This window comes from Pithys albifrons, chromosome 3 (assembly GCF_047495875.1).
Source record: "Pithys albifrons albifrons isolate INPA30051 chromosome 3, PitAlb_v1, whole genome shotgun sequence".
Lineage (NCBI taxonomy): Eukaryota > Metazoa > Chordata > Aves > Passeriformes > Thamnophilidae > Pithys > Pithys albifrons.
Genome location: NC_092460.1, coordinates 30889826 through 30912132, shown reverse-complemented (window position 1 = coordinate 30912132; position 22307 = coordinate 30889826). Strand labels below are relative to the sequence as shown.

The 22307-nt window shown below is 48.0% G+C and overlaps 1 protein-coding gene and 1 long non-coding RNA gene across 2 annotated transcripts in view; one reads left to right on the top strand and one right to left on the bottom strand.

Annotated features, from left to right (window-relative positions):
• Positions 1–13053: 13053 nt before the first annotated feature.
• Positions 13054–19640, bottom strand: LOC139670070 (uncharacterized). The gene is made up of 4 exons (XR_011697391.1): positions 19357–19640; positions 17225–17340; positions 16126–16320; positions 13054–13263 (listed from the first exon to the last, which is right to left on the bottom strand). It is a non-coding gene; the product is annotated as an uncharacterized lncRNA (long non-coding RNA).
• LOC139670069 (sodium- and chloride-dependent GABA transporter 1-like) overlaps positions 18038–22307 on the top strand; it is a 24766-nt gene continuing 20496 nt past the window's right edge. Inside the window, exon 1 of the mRNA XM_071551221.1 lies at positions 18038–18278. Coding sequence (XP_071407322.1) covers positions 18038–18278 — 241 coding nt within the window. The remainder of the gene's footprint in view (positions 18279–22307) is intronic.

The following is a 22307-nucleotide window of genomic DNA, read 5'->3' as shown; positions in this document are numbered from 1 at the left end:
ATGGTGGTATTCTCTCTCCCATGCCCCATGCAGTCCTGTCCCATGTGTGTCTCTCTCACCACCAACTCTGAGCATTCCCATCCCAAAAGGCTTCAGCTTTACACCTCCTTTACACCTCAGCTCAAGCATAAGCTACCAGCTAAGTAAAACAGAAGCCCAGAGCAGCTTCCAGTTGTCTTGCCCCATAGACCTCCTTGTCCAGGAGGTCAAGCATGGGAGCATGTGTCTCCACATGGGTGAGCACTTTTTTTTCTGGTTATGAGTTACTTGCCCCAGCCAGCAGTTAAAAAATCCAGCTTTTAGAAGTTATGTGGTGACTAAAATTTTGTGTTATTCTCAGTAAGACACCCACCTTAGCCTCTTTTGCATTTTAAGACATGGGCTGGCTTTTCCCTTGCATTTGGGGGTTGTTGAGCTCAGTCCCACATTCCTGCTTCTCTGATCTCCTGGCAGTTGGAGCTGGGCTTCATTGGATCAGGAGGATCCTGATCTGTGCAATTACTTCTGGGTGAGGATGTCTGTCCATGCAGTTGCCATGGCCTATGGTCAGGTGAGGCAGCAGCAAAACCTTTGCTGTTTGGTCTTCATGCACCAATGAGGCGAAGAAGAAAAAGGCAAAAGGGACGGGTCTCTCTTGGAAAGTTACACATACTTATCTGAGATGTCCTGGATCTCCACATGTGTGTGTGTTACAGCATCTGGGAGAGAATGGTGCTTAGGTTTTGTCCTAATGACATCACTACTGTGATCATAGAATCATAGAATTGATTGGGTTGGAAAAGACCTCCGAGATCATCAAGTCCAACCCTTGGTCCAACTCCAGTCCCTTTACCAGATCAGGGTACTCAGTGCCACATCCAATCTCAGTTTAAAAACCTCCAGGGATGGGGAATCCACCCCCTCTTTGGGCAGGCCATTCCAATGCCTGATTACTCTCTGGAAAGAATTTTTTCTTATATCCAACTTAAATTTCCCCTGGCAGAGCTTAAGCCCATGCCCCCTTGTCCTATTGCTGACTCCCTGATGTTGTGACAGAGGCCAGTGAGTAAAGATGTTGTGGCAGAGGCCAGTGAGTAAATGTATGGCAGCTGCTGTTTTGAGTTTGTGAGCCTCTGGGCTTTGAATGTAAGTAGAGGTAATTTGTAACGTTGGTAAAACTTCCAAAATTTCTTCCCTTTCCAGGAGAAAGGGAAGAGTATTTTACTGACTGTGGACGGAAGTGTCAGCAGAATCTTCTGGCTGTTCTGTCCAAAGTCCCTCGGGCAGGTTGACGTACAACACATTGAACCATGGTAAAGCAATTTCCCACTGTTCGATCCTATCAATAGAAGCAATTTCCCCAGAGGGGTTGAAACTCAATTGCTGCAAACAAGGGCTGGTTCTGGTTGTGTGCATCACATGGGCAAGCAGCAGCATGGCTGCAGGCTGGAGACATTTTCCCTCTTGGTGCAGGCACTGTCTCTTCCTGTGTGGTGATAAATGAGGTTGCACCTGTGTGGCACTTCACACAGGAGCCAAGCCTTTGCTCTTCCTTCTCTTCTGGTCCCCATGGCCCATGTACTTATCATGATGGAGCACCTGTGGTGGGCAGTGGATATACTGCCTCTATTGGTAACATGTCCTGGTTTGCATCTCATACCCAAATCTGTCCTCTTTTTCCTCCACATCTATCACATTTTTCCCACACTCCTGTGCTTTTGAGGTCAAGCACAACTGTGCAGTAAGGCTTCTCCCTGTAGGAAAGCATTGCCATACAGTTGTACTGAGAAGTGACATAAGCTGCATCAGTATAACTGTACTTGTGCTGATTTGAAGTATCTCCCTCAGAGCTTTTATCAGCATAAGCCTCTTAATAAAAAGGGAAAAAGTCATATGAGCTACACCAGTGATGTAACAAGACCTTTGGGCACATTTACTTTAAAGTCAGGTTGGTTTAACTCACTATGTGAGTTCAGTTAAATCTTCCAAAGTATGTGAGGATGTTTCTATTTATGTTCCATTCACACTAATTTTAATTTATATTAAGTCCATCAGGATCAAGTTTAAGTTGAACACGATGTTACTTTTCACACTGTTTTTGATGGATTAGAAGCAATAGAGCTAAATCTTCCCAGTCCCTTGTGAGAGCAGTTTCACTGACAGAAAGATGATCAGGGTTTTTAGCTACATTTATCAAAACAGTCTGGAGACACAGGCACACTTTCATCAACGTGACTATGTCCACTTATTACTCAAATGATCTTTAAACTGGAATCATTGTGCTTCAAAGTGGGCTGCTCTGGTTTAATTTAGCATAACTTGTTTTGATTTAGATGGGCAACACTGGTTGGTTAGTTGGTTGGTTAGTTAGTTTAGTTAGTTAGTTAGTTAGTTAGTTAGTTAGTTAGTTAGTTAGTTAGTTAGTTAACAAGACCTAAGAGAACATCCTGCAGTGGGTAGGTACTGCTGTTGCATAAGTCCTACCAGAAGTCCTTTTCCCTGCAGAAATCCCATGATTGGTGTCCATGATAGCTCTAGTTTCTGATTCCCAGGGCCTTGTTGGTGTGCTCCTTGTTGGTGTGCTGGGCAGGAGGTGCATATCACAGGAACATTGGACACCCAGTTTCACTCAGATACCCTGTGTCAGGGAAGACAGCTGTGAAGATGGGGCCAAGGGGAGACTCTGCCATGCTTAGAATCAGCTCCCAGATGCCACCATGGACACCAGTGGTACAAGACCTCTGGGGCCACCTGGGAACCTCAGTGTCCCTGTGCCACCTGGACTCCAGGCACGCTTGCACTCTGGGGACTCCAGCCTTTGGAGCATTTCTGGAGAAAGCTGAAAACCCACAGGAAGGTGTCTTGTCCTTACTAGTGCTTAGAGACCAACCAGCAATCAGCTCAAGAGCTCTCCAGCAGCTGCTGAGAGGCAGCGCTGGTAATTAAACCTTATGCTTTGGAAGGGCAGCTCAGGTCTGGCTTTGCCCAGCAGGAAACTGAATCTGTGCCACAGTGAGATGCTGTAAGTGTCAGCCCCATCACGGGCTGGGCTACACACAGGTACAGGCCATCCTCAAGCACCAGCACTAGCTGTGCTGCAGCTGGGGGAGCAGATGTGAGGGTGCAGAGGGCTGAGCTTTCACTGTGCTTCGGTTGCTGGCAGAAGCCACAGACATGCTACACTGTGTGAATCAGTGTGTTTCTCTTCTTTCAGAAACTTCCATGTGTACAGCCTTATTTATTTCAATCAAATGGAAAAAATGATTACACAGCTAGAAGTATTCTAACCACACAAACTGGAGGTAGAGGCTCTTAGCTGAATGATCAAGTAAGGAAAATGCCATTGTGACCCCTCTGAATGCATGGATTTTATTTTAGTAGCCTTTTCTTTCTCTTCTTCTTAATAATCCCCTCTTCTCCCATAAGACATTGCAGGACTTGTCAGATTGATCTTCTTCCCTTTGTGCTGGGGGACTCTTGGTCCTTCAGGTCTTGCTTGCTGACTGAAAGGTCAGAGCTGATAAATATTTAGCAGAGGAGGGTTTTCTCCCAGGTGTTTCTCAACCCACATGAGTTTAGGTGAGGTGCACAGGGCAAACAACAGAAAAAACACTGAGCTTAACAGAACTTGGCTGTTTCACAGCTGACAAAGTCTTACTGCCAGTATATCCAGTGACATTATCTCACTAGTTCTCCCTGTCTGCAGAGTATTCCAAGGAAAAAAGATGAAGAAGTGAGCCCTGAACAAAAGTGCTCCAACCCAATCTATTTTTCTTTTGCAGGTCACTTTTAATCATCTTGAGGGGTGGAAATTCCTTTTCTTGTATTTATTTTCAGCTTTGTTCTTGCCATATTTCTTTTACATTTTTTATTCCTTCACCATATTATCTTTTGTTTGTGCTGCTGGCAGCAGGAGTGATTTAAAATGCCCAGTCTTTGAAACAAGTAATCTCTAGATGAAATTGCTCCCGAGGGCTCTTAGCAGCTGCAGGGGCAAGCGGCATAAATGTGGATTTAATACCAGTGGCTGAAGGTAATTGTAAATAAAAGTACTATCTGTGAAAAGTATTGGACAAGTTTCCAGGGGAAGGATATTTCACAGAAGCTGTGTGACCCAGCAGGCTATAAATGCGTGGTGCAAGATCTTTCCCTGTGCCAGAGGACTGGCTCATCCCAACTTGATTGGGAGTGATTAACACAGGGAAGATCAGGAGTAGCCAAATTTCTTTCCTGGGGAGAAGAGGTCAGTGAGGCTGGCAGGTGATTATGTTACTGGGTATGAACAGTACAGCCACTGGTAGCAAAGCAACCCTAGACCCCACCAGAGGAGTCCTCAACAGGCAACCTGTATGTGGGGAGTCATGTGGTGTAGCTGAGGGTGGAATCTGGGAGGATCGAGTACAATAGTCCTGCCTTACCTACCCTGGTCTTACACATTTTTCCTGTCTGTTCCCTATTGACTACCATTTGGGGGAGGATGGTTTGGGTGGCAGGAGTCAGAGCAGAGCTCTGAGCCTGCTCAGGGAGGAAGGAGCACAGTCAGCTTGGCCTCCACTGCAGGTTGGCAGGATTGCTGAAGTTTCAGAAAAGACCATGGGCTCAAAAAAGCAGAGAAGACCATTGTTTCAATTTGAAAGAAATCACGATGTCTATCTGGACTAGGAAGGGGGCCTCTTCCCCAAAACCACCACAACCTTTGAAATTAAGTGTCTTTAATCAGAAAATGTATAGAAAAGGATAACAGTTCTTTACTACAAATATATAGATATGTAACCAAAAGCAGAAGAGAACAAACATCAATACGGTAACCAAAACTTTCAAACAAATCAAGTCCCATCTCTAGCCCTTTGGTGAACTTATATTTACAGACAGCAGGAGGTGATGCTGCACCTCAGGAGGCAGAGGCCGTGATGAGTCTCTCATGGGCTCCAGTGAGGCAAAGATGGGGACCAGAGAGAGATGCTGGCTCTGAAACTCATGTGGGAATGGTGGCCACAGGGATGGGATGAAACCTTTCCCTTGGGCAGTGCAAAGACCCTCTCCTGCTGTCCCTTGTCCGAAAAAACGTTGTGGGGGGTGGGGGGCTAAGGGGACAGCAACTCCTCTGCAGATGGTGTTGGCCCCTCGAGGAGTCTGCAGTGAATCCAGGAAGCAGCAACTGTTCCCTCCGAAGAACGTTACAGGGTGTGCAGAGTCGGAGTCAAGCCAGAAAAAGATCCGCTCCCAGTGTTTCCACCAGCCCAGCAAACAGCGGCCAGCACCCAAACAGACCGAGGGGAGAAGTGTGGCCAGCACCAGGAAAAACCTGTCTCTCCACCCCCGACTCCCCCAATCCTCCCCCAGCCATCACGTTGGAATGCAAAACTATCAGTCTTCCCTTTGTGCTTTTAGACAGCTGGTTCTGGGAGCAGGTAGTGGGGGGCTGAGCTTCAACAAGCCATCTCATCCTGCCACTTCAACTCCCAAACCACTGTGTTGGTATGGGAGAGAAAAAAAATTCCATGAAAGATTTTGAAACTGTAACAACAACCATGCCTTAGACTGGGCTCAAAAAAGCAATGCCTGCCAGAAATGCTGTGCTGGCCAGCTTTCCTTCCCTTTAGAGGTGGGGGACTTGATGGGCTTAGTCACAGCCAAGCAGCCTTGTATTTCATAACAGCCCTTTTCAGTGAGTGCAGCCCTATTCCTCTTTGCAAATTATCCTCGAGTGATTATACTTCTGCTTATTTTACAATGATTGTGTTAATGATTTTTGCAAATGAATTTTAAACCGAGAGATGTCTAGCCTGATTATTTGGCTGCTTTCACCGCTGTCATCACATCCAATAGCTGTTATTCAGAAAACACTCTTTGTACTTGTGTTTACTCACACAGATTATATGGTGGTGTTGGGCTCTTTTGCTGGATATTTCCCAAGCCACCAAAAAGCTTTGGAGGTGGCAGCCCAAACGCTTCAAATGCAAATACTGAAGCCAATGAGTATTTGTCTGAGTATCTGCCAAGATCCCATTTTCTGAGAACACACTGGTGAATCAAAATCTAGTCTCTCGAATGTTTATGGACAACAACCAAGAGAGCAGCTCCAAATCCCATCTTTTCAAACAAATTCTGCTTCTCTTCTAAGGAATGTTCCCAAATCCCTTTGGGCTTACCAGTCCATGTCTAGTTCTTGCCAAGTATCCATGGAGTCTCTTCTTTTCTTAGTCCTATTTCCTTTTCTTCTGGAAAAGGAGGAGATGCTCAGACTGATGCTGAGAGACATTCTTGCCCTCCAGTGCCCTTGATACTGCCTGTTTCTACCTCTAACTCGCACAGCAAATGTGATAAAGAAGACACTCATTGCTTTCAAGTTCAGTTTTATCCCTTCACTGAAAATGGCTGCTTTCTGGCCTGTTTTCTCTCCAGTGCATGGGGTGGGAAGATGGTTTGCTATGCTTCCAGTAAAGCATGTGCTTCCTATGGCAACTGGTGTTTCCAGTCAACCCACTGCCATTCTCAGGTGTTCCTCAGCTAGGACTGTGTGGAGAGCTGTGAAAATACATATAAGAGGCTGGTTCTCTCAGACCTGCACCTACCCTGCAAGCAAACTGCTGCTGTCTCTCTCTGTCTTTTCATTTTAGGAGGTGTCACATCACCAACTGGGCTTGAGGAGAGATTGAAGTCCAAGAGGGAACAGTGATGGATGAGCTAACGCCAGGCTCAGAAAAGTGTGAGTTACGATATCTTGGTACCTTAAGTTTCACTCCTTTTGACAAAAGGAGGCCAAGGGCTTTGCCTCTGCCTCTCCACTGAAACTACCTGCAGGTGTTTGCTCTGATTTTGTTGGCTGGCCAAGGCAAATCTGACCTGGTAGCATGGTGTTACATTCAAGAAGCCCTTTCCCACCTTGGACCTGTTGGCAACTGCAAAGCAAGATGGGCAGACAAGGGAGAGATGAGCTTCCTACAGGGTCCAGCACATCCAGGGCTGTGCCTGCAGTTTCCATGTGGCAGGGGAGGCACATCTCTGCCAGTTCTGCTTTCACCAACAATTGTGATTCAGGGAATCATAAAATGGTTTGGATTGGAAGGGACATTAGTTCCAACATCTAGTTCCAACCACCCTGCTATAGAAAAAGCTCTCCAGGCTTCAGATTTGATCTTGCTCCTGCAGGAATCATCTGGCAGCAATTCCAGCAATGCTCCATGGCACAACTGGCAGTAATGATTTCCCTGTTCTGCACTACATGCTCCCTGTCTTTGCAGGTCCAGCCAGTGCAGGCTGTGCTCACTTGCAGAGAAATAGAATGAGTTTTCTAGGGAGCAAGGGCAGCACAGCATTTTCAGTGGCAGTTTTTTTATCTCAGACAAGAGTCTAAAGGAAAGATTTCTGAGATAGATGTAGTTTATCTCTCTTTTGAATTCATTAGCTAACAAATAAGAGGTACTCCAGCTCATAGAGTGGTGTGAGGGACACAGGCTCCCTGGAAGAGGAGAGGGATCAGAGTGCTGTGTCAGACTAACCCTCAGAAGGTAATACCAATCACTGCATTTTCTTCAACTGAGAGAGGATCCCTTTTTGTCAGGATGTCTCCAGCCTCTGTGTGATCCTCCCACTCAGCTCCCAACCCCCCCTTGGTTTACCCAGTAAAAATAATTTTCTTTCTCCATTTTCCCTCTCTCCAGCCTTGCCAAACTTCCTGGCACCACTGTCTTTCTCCTTTAATGGCCAAAATAACCTGTTGGGGGTCTTACTGCCTCTTCCATGTTCCTCTAGGGACCACTTAGCCTGAAATGTGTTCTTCAGACATAGCCCATTGGCAAGATATTAGCACAGATGTAGATGGGGCTATGGGCAGCAACCTTAACAAAGCTGTAAGGCAGCATGTTTTCCTTCCCATCTGTATGAGTGAAGGGCTTTGGCAGATGAACTGTGTTAGGTTTAGCTGTCATGGGTTAGGGTGTGATTTCATGCCCTAAGGGGACAAGGGGGACATTTAAATGTGAGGTTTGATAACAAGGAATAAAAGGTGTGGTATTGCCAGGATACCCTCAGCCCACCTGAGTGTCCAGGGAGCTGGTGCAGTGTTGAGAATGGGGTGAAGCAAGTCCTTGTATACATGTGTGGGGGTAAGGGGGGAATCCAGGTCACCATGTTGTCCCCATAGCACTGAAAGCCACTAAATGTACTTTTGTTACTAACTTAAGCATCCCTAGCTCTGCTTTCACACAAAGAGAAGAGCTGATGAAGTGCAAAGGTGTAATTTTTGCTCACAGAGAGAATTATATTTTAATTCACTTGGACTCCTTCCCCTGCCCCTCTATCAATGCTGCCCCTAATGAGACAATGCTCACAGATCCAGCAGCTCCTGCATGTTGCTTTTGAAAGCAACTTCTCTGTACTCCCAGTGGATGCAAATTTTCTTGGGCTCCAGAAAGAAAAAGGAAAGGGAAATAGTTACACACAACCCCTTTTAAAGCCAATGACAGGATTTACGCACCAAGCAACTGGTCATTCACATATGGCCCCTTTCCTTGGCTGATGGTTTGTACCTAACACTTCAAATGGGAAATATGTCTCCCTCTCCACCCCAAAATCCTGTCCCACAGCCAGTAATGGTGTGGCAGACTGGTGACACCGCAGTGTCCTTTGGGGGCTATTCCTCTCGAGCCCTGCCTGGCCCCTGTTCCCCCTTCCCAGGGCTGCACTCTTGCCCTGTGTAAGGGTTGTGTCAAGCAGGGCTGTGTGAGCAGGAAAGGTTCATGGGCAGAGAGACTCAGCGTTCCTTCCTCTGCATCCTCTGTGTGGATGCAGCCAGCCCTGCTTGTGGAGAAAGATGGAGAGCACTGTCTGACTGCAAACACAGAGGGCAGGGGGTGTGCACAGCACCTGTAGCATGGCCTCTTACACACTGCTGCAGCCACCCTTGCAGGAACTGCTGCCACAATACGGGTGCAACCAACTCTTTGCAACCAACTAACCTGCTGGCTCCCCTTTCTTTTGGCACCAGGCCATTTGTCCATCCTTCTGCCCTCCCTCCTGCCCATGCCCTTGGAGCCTCTTTTCTCACAGAGAACTGTGATTTTCCAGTGGCTGTGGGTCCCCTGCCCCCACACCCGCAACATGCATGGTGTTGATTTGTCTGGACGTGAGCTCAAAGCTCATTAAGGGTTTGTCAATATGGGCACTGAGGAGCTGTGTGGGGTGAGGCATTGGGAGAAGGGCCCTGCAGCAGGATGGACTCATAGCTCTGCTCTGTGTGTGGGAGAAGGTCAGTATATGCATCCCTGGGCTGGTGTCTCCGCGAGCAGCTCTGTGCACCCCAAGGACCACCACTGGCTGGCACCGGGAGGTAGGTGAGTCCACTGGGACAGCAGTGTCTGGTCTGAGAGGTATGAGCACTGGGGTCATGGAAGGGAATGTTGCAACAGTGATGGGGAAGAGCCACCTGCCCACATGGGCATCCCTGGGGAAGAGCTGCTGCAGGTGCTGAGATCTCCTTCACCACACTGAGTTGGATGGGGGGCTGAGGGGTGCAACACCCTGAGGACAAGGCAGGATGGCTTCTGTCTTCCAAAAGGTGCTGGAAAGATGAACAAATGGGAGCAGACCTGCCTGCCACTCAACTCGGGCAGTGTGAGGTGAGCATGCTACTCAAAACAGGAGCAGGAGTTGTCTATGCTTTACCTACAGCTGCACCATTGTTATGCCTAAATTTATTCTGCCAGTTGCCATTGCCATTGCAATGTCCCTGTGGTCAAGAAAGACACCAGTTGCTGGGAAGGCAGCACCTTTCCCATCTGGCACTACCACACAGAGCTAACTGGATTTCCCTTGGTGTTAATAGGCAGGTGCAGCAACCAACCTCCTAAACCTCACTCTGAGCAAAATCCTAGGCTGGGGATGCTGTTTCTGCTGCTGTGAAGAAGTGGGCCATGAGCCATCAATCCCCACACACTTCTGTGGGGTGGCTGGGGCAGGACCCGTGGGCACTGCTCCCTGCCCTGCTGTCATTTGGAGAGCTGGCACTACCAGGCAGAGTGAGGGGAAAGGTGATGGTCCCAGAACATCCCCTGAAAGTGGTATTTGGGGCCCAAATATTGGAAAGTTTCTTACAGTGTGAGTGGGCTGGGGGAAGATGTAGTGAGCCCAAGTGATGGCTCAGTAAAGATGCTGCATTGGGATTTGTGTAAAAACCTGGGGCAAGTTTCCCTGGGGAGGGTCTCCAGTGGGTAGGACTCAGGGAATGGGTAAGGTGATATGCACAAAAGAGGAGGGGTTCAGCTGCCCCTTCCTTGGGGCTGGGACAGCCCTTCCCAGCCTTATGCACTGCAGTTCCAAGGATCAGCTTGAAACACAGTTTTTTGGGCTCTTGGCAGCCTTTTGCAGAGGTCCTGCAAGATCTGGTGGTCTATAAAAGTGGAGTTCAGCTTTCCTGCCTGTACAGCTGCCAGGATGTTTCTGAGAACTCTGTGCTTTTCCTTACTCTGTATCTCCAAGAGACTCTGACCCTGAAGGAGGTGACTCACTCCCCAGGTGAAGCCCTCCCCATCTCCCGTCTGTCTCCACAGCACTGGAGACCTGGACAAACTCATTCATCCACCTCCTCTACCCCTTCCTACTTTCTCCCTACTCCCCATTTCCTATGAGTGCTTCTTGGAGCTGCAGCCTGGATACCAAAGGCTCCTCAGTTTACTGGTGACCTTGCTGTGATTCTGTCAGCACCTGGTGGAAACCTCCAGCATGCTGAATTTCTGCTCTCCTCCGTCTGTGAGAAGCTCTGCAACTGATTGGAATTTTGTTGAGAGAAAAATCAGGTAGAAGACCTGCAACTGGAAATGTGTTTTCTTCTGAAGAAACTTAATGGACACAAGAAACAAGCAACTAATATTCATATACTGGGGTGAATGTCACCGTGACACTGGGTCCTGCTTGCTGGGGATAGAGCAAGTAAGTGTCATGCCTGCCCCTTTGGAGATGCTCATGAGGTAAAGGCTGTCCCTGGCCCTGAAGGGTCAGGATCTGCAGCCTGGTACACACTGGCTGTGTGAGATGTGGCCCTGGTGTTCAGCCAAGGCAATGGGGACAACGGCCTTTCCTTCATCTGCCTTATCTCCTGATATTGCAAGCTCTGGGGGAAGAGCTGCTCCTTCTGCACTGCTGTATCAAGTTTAGCACCAGAATTAGGGAGAGAAGATCTGAATGTTAAAGTAGTAAAGAAAATAATGCCCAGCTATTTGCAGGTTGATCCTAGACAGCAGGAGATGGTGCTCTTACTGGGTAATGAGCACATTTTCTGGGCTATTTTGAGGAAAACCTCAGCCAAGGGGCTGGAGGCTAGCAGTGCTCTTGCATGGTTCCTGCAGAGGCAGCTGGCTCTGCTGTTCTCTATTTTCTAACCTAAAAGAGCACATGAACAAAGGGAGCCTTGCAGTAGCCTCAGGATTCTGGAGCAAAATTATCTCTCTGGTTTCATGGAGAAGGAGAACAAATAATTTGGCATGTGAAAGTGGACACAGATTTTCTCTTTGGCTTGGCTATGCTGCAGCAGGAAAACTGTTGTGCTCTGCGTGGTGAAGCTCTAGTCTTTCTCAGAGCTGAATACGTGTGCCAAAGTGGTGACAGGCACTTCCACAGGTGCTGTGTTTTGAATGAGGTGTTCAGTAGCAGTTGTGACCTTGGTCATAGTGAAGGTCATCACTTTCCATTGCAAGGATAATTTTGCCCAATTTGCTCTGTTCAATGATCTCATTAAAACAAAAACAAAAGTTAAAAAGAGAAAAATACTAACACTCCCAATGAAACATACAGCAAATAAGCACCAACATTACTTGCAGCATCTCTGGAGGAACATCAAATCCAGCTCTATGTGTATGAAGTTGTAATTTCTTCACCCTCACCTATTGCATAGCCATGCCTTTTGCACAGTACTCTTGTAAGGGAAGTTTACCTCCATGAAGGCCATGGTCTCACTGAAGATTTGTGCTGAAATCTTAGCTCAGAGGCACCGTTTTGGTAAGGTGGTGGTCAGTGTGAGCAGTAACTCAGGCTGCATTAGCTGAGCTGTGACAGTGCAGCCACTCTGGGGAAAGGAGGAAGGGGCCAGCAGGGATGCCTGCCCACATCATGGTGGCAGTGCCTGGACACTGTGCTGGGCTGTTACAAAAGGGCACAGGAGGTATAAGGCAAGTGAGAAATCTGAAATTGCCCTCTCTGTGTTCACTTTTGGGTATTTCCATGCCAGTGATGTTCTCACTGAAGGCACTGGGAAGGTTATTTCCATTAGCCTCTCTGGAGTGGGATTGTGCCTTAGCAAGGAACAAAGCAGGTAGAGGAGGCCAATGAATGTTATTGCAGGGTTGTGTGTACAAAAAAAAAAACAAAACCAAAATGGAGAAATATGTGCAGAACAGCAGTTTCTGTCTTAGAAAAGAAATAGTGAGTTGGGGTTTTTTTGGCTCAGCAGAACTAATGATATCTGATTTTCTCTTCATAATGTCCTTTTATCCCTCCACCTCAGATAACAGTTCCCTTATGGCACTATTTGCTGCCTCTCTAGTCCCCCACACCATCTCATCCTCAGTGCTTCTGCCTGTATCCCATGTCTCCAGACTGCCCTCCTAAGAGCTGCCTCCTTCCTCCCTGGCTCTGTACACGCTGCCTGGCTTGTGCCTGATGCACAGCAGGGTACTCTGGGGTCTCCCCACTGCCCTTCCTCTGGAGGAGCACTAACCTGAGGCTCTTCTCTCTCTCCATTCCCTACTTCTTGAGGAACTTCCTATCTTTGATGACTGTGCTCCTTTTTCAACATGAATGAAACTCACCAGTGAACTCAAAAAGTAACTGGAAACAGACAGATGGGTCTTTGTAGAAGAAAGCTGGGCTAAAAATGTCCGTGTTGCTTCAGGTAGGGCAAAAGAATAATGTAGCAAAGCTGTATAAACTACCAACATCATGAAACTGGCATCCCAGCGTGACAGCTTGCACTATATAACAAAAGGAAAACGCTTTTAAATTTAATCAGCACATTTAAAACGTGCAGAAATAGGCCTTTAATCTTTTTAATGTGGTACTTTTGCTGAGGAGGATGGAGACAGGCATGCCTTTAAGCCACTTGTCTGTCTTTCCCCATCTGCAAGCCTGCAGTCTGCTCGGAGGTTACCATGAAAGGAGCAGGATGTGGTCTGGCCTTGATCCTCATGCTGCTGTGGTGGCTTGGGCTGGGTCAGGACAGTCTGTGGGAGCCACAGAAGAGTCCTGCCATCTCTCTGCTTCCTGGGGAAGCTTCTCAGGGGCCAGGATGAGCTTTAAGTGAGAGCAATAAGATGGGTCAGAGGCTGCATCATTTGCATCGTTCAAAAAAGCCACAACCTCCCCCTTCCCATAGGGGCAATGTAGGCGACCCCAGACACCCAGGAGAGAGCAGCAGTGGTGAGTGAAGCACAGACTGTGGCCAGAAGCAGGATCTGAGCCCGTTTTCCCCCATGGGATGAGGAGCTGGAGGAGGTTCAAATGGGCATCTGGAGACAGCCAGGGCATTGCAATAGCCAACCCCATTCCTCCTGCATGTGTAACAAAAAAATGCAGGTGCCCCTTGGCAAAGTGACCACATGGCAAGATGCAGCCAGCACCAGAAGCTCAGCTGTTATTCACCTGTTTTCTTCATGGCTGTGAGGGACTGCCACAGTCCTCCTGAGATCATGGCTGGGGTCTGCAAGATGTATTCTGACCTCATGCAGATGTCCTGTTCATTTAATGGTTTATGAAATGGGGGTCATGCCCCAGTTGCCGCCCTTGCTCATCTGGGTAGGGTTCTGGTGTGGTGCCAGTCTCACCTGCCACATTACTAGGAGTGATGTGGGTGACCCTGAGCTGTTGGTGGAGGAAGGGATGTTTGGCAGCAGCTGCAGGTCAGACCTGGGCATCAACTTAGATCTTATGCAAGAAGGTTTAAAAGGGGGTGGAGGTGAAGCCCACCCAGCAGCACCATCCCCCAGGAGAACTGATTTATATTCTTCTCACATCTTCTCTGAGTGTTGACTTCTCCTATAACCAAGCAATTGCCTGTCTTCAGGGGAAGGGTCAGGTGACTGCAGTGGCTGTCTCTAGGGCAGAACATGGGCAGGGCTGGGAAACATGAGTCCTGTTCACCTGACCCAGCTGGACAGTACAGCAATGCTGTGGGCTTCATGTGGGGCCAGCACCTTGCCAGCATCCTCAGGATCCCTTGGGGGGTTTTCTCCCAGGCTCTCCAGCTTTCATGGATGCAGGAAGCTCAAGCATATGTTGCTGCTGCAGTGAGCAGAAAATCAGCCAAGAGTCTGCTGTGCCCTGATCAGCTGGTCACAGCTCTAAACAAGATGCGAGAGCCTTGGGGATACTTGGCTGTCATTAAAATGGTGTGGATGGAAGGAAAAGTCTAATTGACTGAACAACAGCCTGCACTGTGTAATTAAACTAATTGTGGCTCTACCTGCGTAGGTCAGAAGTGATTTGTGTGGCTGTTAAAGCACTGACAAAAAACAGGTGGGAAGGCGTGTGAAAGTATTTCTTACATGCATTTCCATAGGTCATTTTGCTGTTTCAACTCAGGCAATTTTATGCCCTTAAAATTTTTGGATTCTGTCAAATTTGAGGAGATTGCTAATATTTCATGCTGAAGCAGGGGAAAGTAAAAAGGTCACTGTTGTTAGCAGTTTCAGGTGGCAGTGTTTCAAGTGGAGGTAATACTTTTCCACTACTGTTTTCTTATTTGAAGTGAAATCCCTCAAAAGAGAGGAGGGAAAGGACTGTTTTCGAGAATATGTTTCAACCTGGCTCTGCACCTGCTGGGGACCAGGCAATTGTTTTGATTGACTTGAGCAGCAGAAGACCAGGCCTTCTGCATGACTTGGTGAAACACAGCTTACTTACTCCTTTACTGCCAGGGAGTTATGGCCTTAGCTTTCACTGATTGCTTTAAAAGTCCTGGCTTCAGCATACAGTGTATTTGGAAGAAGCCAAATGAGAAACCTGCTATAGTGTCATGTTTGATCTCTTTGACCTTGTTTTCAAGTCCTTGTGGAGCAGAGCCCACCTCCAGCTTGCAGCTCTGCTCATTGATTATCCTTTTGAGTCCTTCAGGCAGTTTGCTGTGCCCAGAGCACCGTGTGCCTTTCAGAACAAATAATCTGACGTGACAGAGAGCTGCTGAACTGACTCTGCTCTCTCTAGGCTGTCAGCACAGGACAGAGCCCTGTGCTTGTGCTGGAGGAGACCCATGCAGATAAGTTGAGGGGCTGGTGCATTTGTCTCAGTAGGACCATTTCTCCAGTGTGTGAGCTGGTGTCTAAGCATAGGAGCCAAACACTTGGCCCTGTATTTTCCCTGGTCAGGGCTACATGTCTGGGGAAGGACATGGCACAGTTGGGCTGCAGGACATGCAGGAGCCCTTCTGCCCTAATCATCCATCATTGTAGGAGACAGGACAGTAGGTGGGATGAATCTTCAGCGGGTCCTTTTGACTGTTTTTCTATTTCTTGATGTGGAGAAACCTCTATAAATCTAGCTTTTTCTTTCTGAGCTGGAGATGAATGACCTCACTTCTCAGGTAAGAAGAAATTGCCAGTATGGTCTGCTGCTCCTCTATCATCCTACCACAAGGATGTGAAATATGAGGTGTGATTATCTGGCTGCAGTATCACTCCAGAATTGTGGCAGCAGGAACAGGGAAAAGAGCACAGGGAGAGCAGGATTTATACATACTTTCTGAAGATAGCAGCTTACCTACTGTTTTTTGTCTCAGGGAAAAAAAAAGTCAAAATGGCCTCAGGTGAGTCTAATTTGTTATGTCTCCAGGCATAGCTAATTATCCTGACTTAGCCCAGCTCTGAATTCTTCTCAGGGGTTTTGGTGCTATTTCTTCTGTTTTGATTTATAAATTGTCTTTATTTTACTTTCTTCCTAAGTGTTCTGTATAATCCTTTTGCTCCCTGCCTTACTGAGGAGCCAGGAGCTGGTGTGACAGTGCTATCAAAAGGTGTAGGACAGAAATGGGATCTGTTAACCAAAGGCTTTTTTCTGGGTTGTCCTGCAATGCTTTCTTCTGGCATCTGTCTCAGGGGCTCTGTGAAATGGTCTCTTCTCCCCAGAAAACATTTACATTCTGTTACTTACTGCTGAGCTTACCTGCAGTCATTCCTGGGCTAGAGGAGTTGTGAGACTCGGTGTGGGCTCCACAGAGGGTTTGGATACAGCCTTTATCCCACAGCAGGGAGTTTTCTGGCTTCTCCACTGACTTACGAGAATGAATTATAGCTTTTTTCCCTGGTTCAGCCATTCCCTTCACAGTTGATACAGTTTTCCTAACCTCAGTGATGAATTCTGTAGGAGAAGGAAATCCATCTGCTGTAATCATGGGGTGCCAGTTGTCGTAAGCAGGAGTCAATAGTGCCATTGAGGCTGGACTTGGGAGACTATCTCTGTCCAGGACACCTCAGAAATGCTAATTAAGGAGTCCCCCAACCACCCCTTAGGGAAAATGGCTACTGCTTGCTTAGGAGTCAAGACTGTCAAGAGTAACACGCTCAAGCAAGGCCAACTTTAACTGCTAGAGGATGACATATTTTCACAGCATTGCTGTGTTTTCTGATATATCCGCTTGCTTTATTTTTTCCCTTTCTTTTTTATGTGTGTGTGTGTTTCTTTTTGTTTAGTGGGGTTTTGTTGTTGTTGTTGCTTTTGTTTTTCAAGGCGTGTATCTGCGAATGGTGTTGTCAGCAGACTTCTCTGGGAGACTGTAGTACTGATCACCCTCATTGCAATTGGGGGAGGATTAAATTTGTCTCTCTGTAAAATGGGCTGAGAAGAGCCTGAGAGCCAACACCATGCCAGTTCCCTGTCTTCTGCACTGGCTGAGGGCAGATGCTGAGGGGAGATGATAACACCAGGAAAAGTATGGAGTGTTATTTCCTTGGTAGAGTCCATCAACCTCCAATAACTTGCAGCTCTGGGTTTTCCTGAACTGCAGTGGTAGATCCTGGTGGATTTTCCTACCATTATTTTTCCCCTTAATTTCCTTTTTGAGGTCACATAAACTCTCAGCATCTATCATGGTCTTCAGTGAGGACTGTTGCTCCATAGCTGCACATTTTGTGAAACATCCCCTTTTACTCTTTTTGAACCTACTACCTGCTACCTTGGTTTAATCTCCTGTAGTTCTTATGTCAGGAATGGTGAATCTTCACATTCTACTACATGGATATGTTTGTAGGCCTCTGTCAGTTACCTCTTACACAGGACGATGGATCCTATTTATTTCAGTATCTCTTCACGCAGAAGATGCTCCACAGTTTTAAGCATCCTGTTGTCTCTCCTCCATGCCTTTTTCTGACTCTGCAACAGCTTTTGTAACAGGAAGGGAGAACTACACTTAGCTTTCAAGAAACAAGTGCAATATTGTTTTAAACACATGAGTATTAACATAGCCTGCTCTGCTCTCTTTCCGAATTATTTTGGTGTGATGGGTATATACTCCTTAGGGCATACCATCTCTTGGATGGTGCAGTCAGTTTTGGGCCCCAGACATGGGTGATGTGGCACCTCCATCAGGTCCCTCTCCACTGTCACTCAGACATGCTGGATATATTTCTCTGCCTGAACTGCTCTGTGGTGGGTCACCCACAGGCTGTGATTTCTCTGCATGTGTAGTGGTACTTTTCCTACAGAGCATTGGTATGAGAAGGAGATAAATGAGAGCGGAGGGGTTTGTTATGTGCTGGTAACCACCAGTCTAAGTCTCTTCTGGGCACAACTCCCCAGAAGGGCGGCTTGCAGCAAGGCAAAATTATCCTCCTTCTCTCTGGGCAAAGCAGGGAGACATGGATAGGCTGCACTCCCATTGACCAATCTACCCAGTGGGTCCACTCAGACCCAGAAAGATCCTCCCCCAAGTCCACTACACTGACATGGGATTCTTTGTTCCTTTCTCCTCAGGAGCTTTGACCAGTGTTTCCCATTTCCTCCGTGCTTGGCCAAGGCAGAAGCAGCCCTTACTGCTTCTGCAGCCCCTCAGCAAGAGTGGCCTTACATCTGAGTCACCATGGGCAAGATGGACAACCCCTCTGTGGAGCTGAACTCTCCCTCTGAGGTGAAGCAGGCAGCCCTGGAGGAGCCAGAGCCCATCACCCCTGAGGTTGTGAGCACCAAGAAGAAGAAGAAGGAGATCCCAGACAGAGGTTCCTGGAAGGGGAAATTTGACTTCTTGCTCTCCTGTGTGGGCTACGCTATTGGTCTGGGCAATGTCTGGCGCTTCCCTTATCTCTGTGGCAAGAATGGAGGAGGTAAGAGAAACACACAGTGTCTGCACTCATCCCTCCACAGCCTTGTCCCTGAACAGGCTTTGATTTGGTGTGGATCTGGGCAAGTGGTTGGTCCTCCAGCTGAGAGCTCCTCCTCATGATGTGAGTTATTATCAGGAAACTAGTTCCCATAATCTGTGAGCTTTACTTGCAAGTGAAAGCTGGGAAGAAGCAGTCCAAAGAAATGAAACATGAAATTTGAGTTCTGTCAAGCTTCAGCAGTCCAAATTTGCAGGGCTACAGAAAAAACTGTCTGGGACCTCATTTATTTGCAAGCAGGGCTATGCACACAGGCACCCAGCTGGATGCTGAAGGACTCTCAGGGAAACCTGCTAACGGAGGGGTTCTCCTCAGCCTAATGTGTTCTCAAGGGATAACTGTTTTTCATGTGAGTTTGAGTCACTGTAGCAGGGCTGTGTAAACTTATAAAGAAATGTGTACTTATGTATATGTACACATGATGACATGTGTCATCATCTGTGGAAGGAAATGAGCTTTGATTTACTACAGTGCTGCAAGATGGGTCACAGTTACCACCTCCATTCTAATGTCTGCAAAACAGAGGCCATAAGACAAGAAGGCAGCTGGAGAAGGATGCAGATCCCACTTACAGTGGGATGCAGCTGATGGCAGTGCTCTCTTCTGCAGACAGCAAACACCATCAATTTTTTATTCTGTTTATTATTGCACCACTGCATCCTTTCCTTACCTGTCATCTGCTGAGACAATGGTAACTTCCAAACCATTGGAAGGCTAGAGAAAAGCAGGCAGATAGAGAAACACTGCTGGGCTAGAAGTCAAGAGGTCTGGGAGATCAGATCCCTGCCCAGCTACAAACTTTCTGCATGTCTTGGATCAGGCCAGAAAATAAACTTCTGTGCCTCAGCTCCCCTCTAAAATGTGCTATTTTTTCAGCCTTGCAAGGGAGATGCTTTTTTGGGTAGTATGAACTGGTGTTAGTAGAGCAGAGGTTCCTTCTTCTCACTTCAAGACCAGCTTACCCATTGTTTGTGCCTGTTACTAAAATAACCTCTCTTCCCTCCCTCAAAGAGCTACTCACCTCCTTGAACCATTTTTCATACTTCCCACACAAGTCCAATTTTAAGGCTGTATATATAATTTTAGTATCGCCTGCTATTCTTCCCACGTTGCTCTTTGCTTCCCTCTTAGCTCTTCCCTGCCCAGAGTCCCTGTCCTTGGTGTCACATTCATTCATGCTGCTCTGAGGGTCTCTTCTCATGCTTCTTCTCCATGTCTTTTTTATTTTCCCTTTTCCTTTGGCTCTCATGACTCAAGCCCACTTCTGCTGTCTGTGTCGCAGGTGGCGTAGGATGCTCTTCTCCTCCAGCCCTGGAAAAGAGGAGAGTCTAGCTCCCTGAAGCAGTCTGTCCATGTAATTCCATGGCATTTAAGGATATCTTGGCCCTTTCTCTGAAGCATGTGAGTTCCAGCAGGAGACCAGATAGTTATCAATTTTGACAGGAAGATTTTTAATGGAGTATGTTGTTTTCACAGAATTGTAAAAGCATAGGATGGTTCAGGTTGGAAGGGATCCTAAAGACTGTAGAATAATAGGCTGGAAAGGACCTAAAAGATCATACAGTTTCCACCCACCTGCCAAGGGCAGGGACACCTTTCCCCAGACCAGGTTGCTCAAAGAGACACTTCCAACCTGGCCTTGAACACTTCTAGGGATGGGGCAACCACTTCTTCTTTGGGTTTGTGCAGAAGCGTAAATGTGCAGCTGAGCTGAGTGAGGTTTACAGGAATCCGCCAGACCTACCTAGGAGAACCTGTGCCACCAACACTACACCCAGGTGTGGGTTTGGGGTTTGCCACCAGCACCAGAGCCAGGTGTGGGTTTGGGGTTTGCCATCTTTATCTAGCCACACTGGCACCTGACTGCTAGCCCTCCTCACACAAAACTAGCTCTAGGGCTAAGTCCCAGCACTAGCCAGTGCCTGCTCTGCAGCTGGTGTGTCATCTCAAACCTCACACTGGATCTGTGATGCGCATTGCTGTCTCCTCGCACATAAAGGTGGGGATGACAATACCTATAATTAGATGAGGGGTGTTGTGAAGCTAAAATCAGTCCTATTTAGAAAATCAGCTGAGAACCCAGGACAGAAGGTGATGTGGAGCACTATTATTAGCATTAGCAATGGCACGCAGGGTGATCTCTGCCCTGGCAACTGCAGGGGCGCAGAGGGACCAGCTGGCTGTGAGCAGAAACACCAGACAGATGAAAGGCGGGAACTGGTGCCTGTCCCCTCCCAAACACCCCGTCTCGCCTGCCTCTTTGTGCCGTCCTTGCAGCCCCGATGCCTCGTTCCTCTCACCCCTGCCAGGCCTGGCTGTTTGCAGGCACGACTGTTCCCGCAGCCGGCATTAATGAGCAGCAAGTGGAGCTGCCGCTGCTGGAGACAGGCGGCAGAGCTGACGCACGAAAGCGTCACCGGGAGCCGATGCGAGGCAGGGTCGCACGGCATCTCGTTCGCAATCGGGTGGGCACCGCCTCGGCTCTGCCCCGACGGAAGCGCCTCCGGCGCGGAGCAGACGGTGGGTGGGACTCTAATTTTAGCGTCCTGCATGTGCGCTGCTCAGAGCACGGTCGTGTGGGCTGCTTCCATTACGCACAGGCAAATTGAACTGAATGGAAATATTGTCGTCTCACTTACCACTGTCACGTTGCATCGGCTCACGGCTGCTTTGCTCGGCGCGGGGAGCCCGGGGCACGGCAGCCCATCGGCTGCGGGGAGCAGGCTTCGCCCCAGCTCATGCCTGGGCTCCCTGCTGGCCCTGCACACAGCTGAATGTGCCCAGCTGTGCCTAGCGCTCCTGCCTCTGCACCGGTTTCTAACCTCATGCAGCCCTTCTGATCGCAACAGGGGTTTTACCAGACTCCAGATTCCTTCTGAATGCGGCTCAATGTGTGCTAAAAATTGTCTGTGAGATCCTGAGCTTGAATAACTTGAGAGAAAAACAATTCTTTAAATAAGCTTCATGCATTCCTCATTTGCACACTGAGACTCGACGCAACAGCATGTAACAGCTTGTAATACTCAACTTTTGATTCATGGGCAGTGTTCCCTGTTTTAAGGATTAATTGTTATTCCTTGCTGTATAGCATTAGGCACTGGAGTCTTCAGGCAGATTTGGGGCTGCTCAGTGGGTGTCGGGCGCTATTTGATCCTTCCATGCCTCCAAGGGTCAGTGCTCTGAGCAGGTAGGGCAGGACCAGCACCATCACCCTTTGACACCCATGGACTTTGGGGACAAACTGGGATTCTCATAAGGGCACACACAACCATTTGTAGCAGGCCTAGGAACTGAATGAGGCATCTTGGCAGCTCATCCAGGGCCAGAATTAAAGACCACCCCTTTCTCTCTGTGCCAAGGGTTTAGGCACAGGCCTGCATACATTAGGTACAAATTTCAGAACTGATTTCCACTCTGGCTGTACAGCACCTGGGGATGTTATCCATGCCTGCTTGGGGACCTGGCCCTCTAGAGTGGCAGTGTTATTGCCAATACCTCTCAGCTCAAGGATGCGGTCTGTTTTGTAGGTTTTCCCCTATTCTTGAGGATTTTTGTCAGGCCAGGACAAAAGACCTGTGTCCAAAAGCTTTTGGGGTTTTTTTTCCTCAATAGTCTAGTAAAATCTTTTGTCTACAAACCTTCTTGGCCTGCTGTAGATGAAAAATGCAGGATTATCAGGGCTGTGGCCAAATTTTGATTAGTTGCTTGCACAGAAGTGAGGAAGACACTTGCACTGCTGATAAGTTCAGCCTCCACACTCCAAAGTGGCAGGGTGGCAGCATCCATGTCCTTGGAGCAAACATTGGCTTCCTGCAGAGCTCCTAGGTTGGTGGACCTTGCAGTCTGTGATGGACAGCAAGCACAAGGGAGGGTGCCGAGTGTGCAGTGATGCTCAAAGCTGTTTTCTCATCCATGCCAGGCTGCTGGTGAAGCCAAGAGCCTGTGCTTCCATGGCAGCTTGTGATTCAGGCT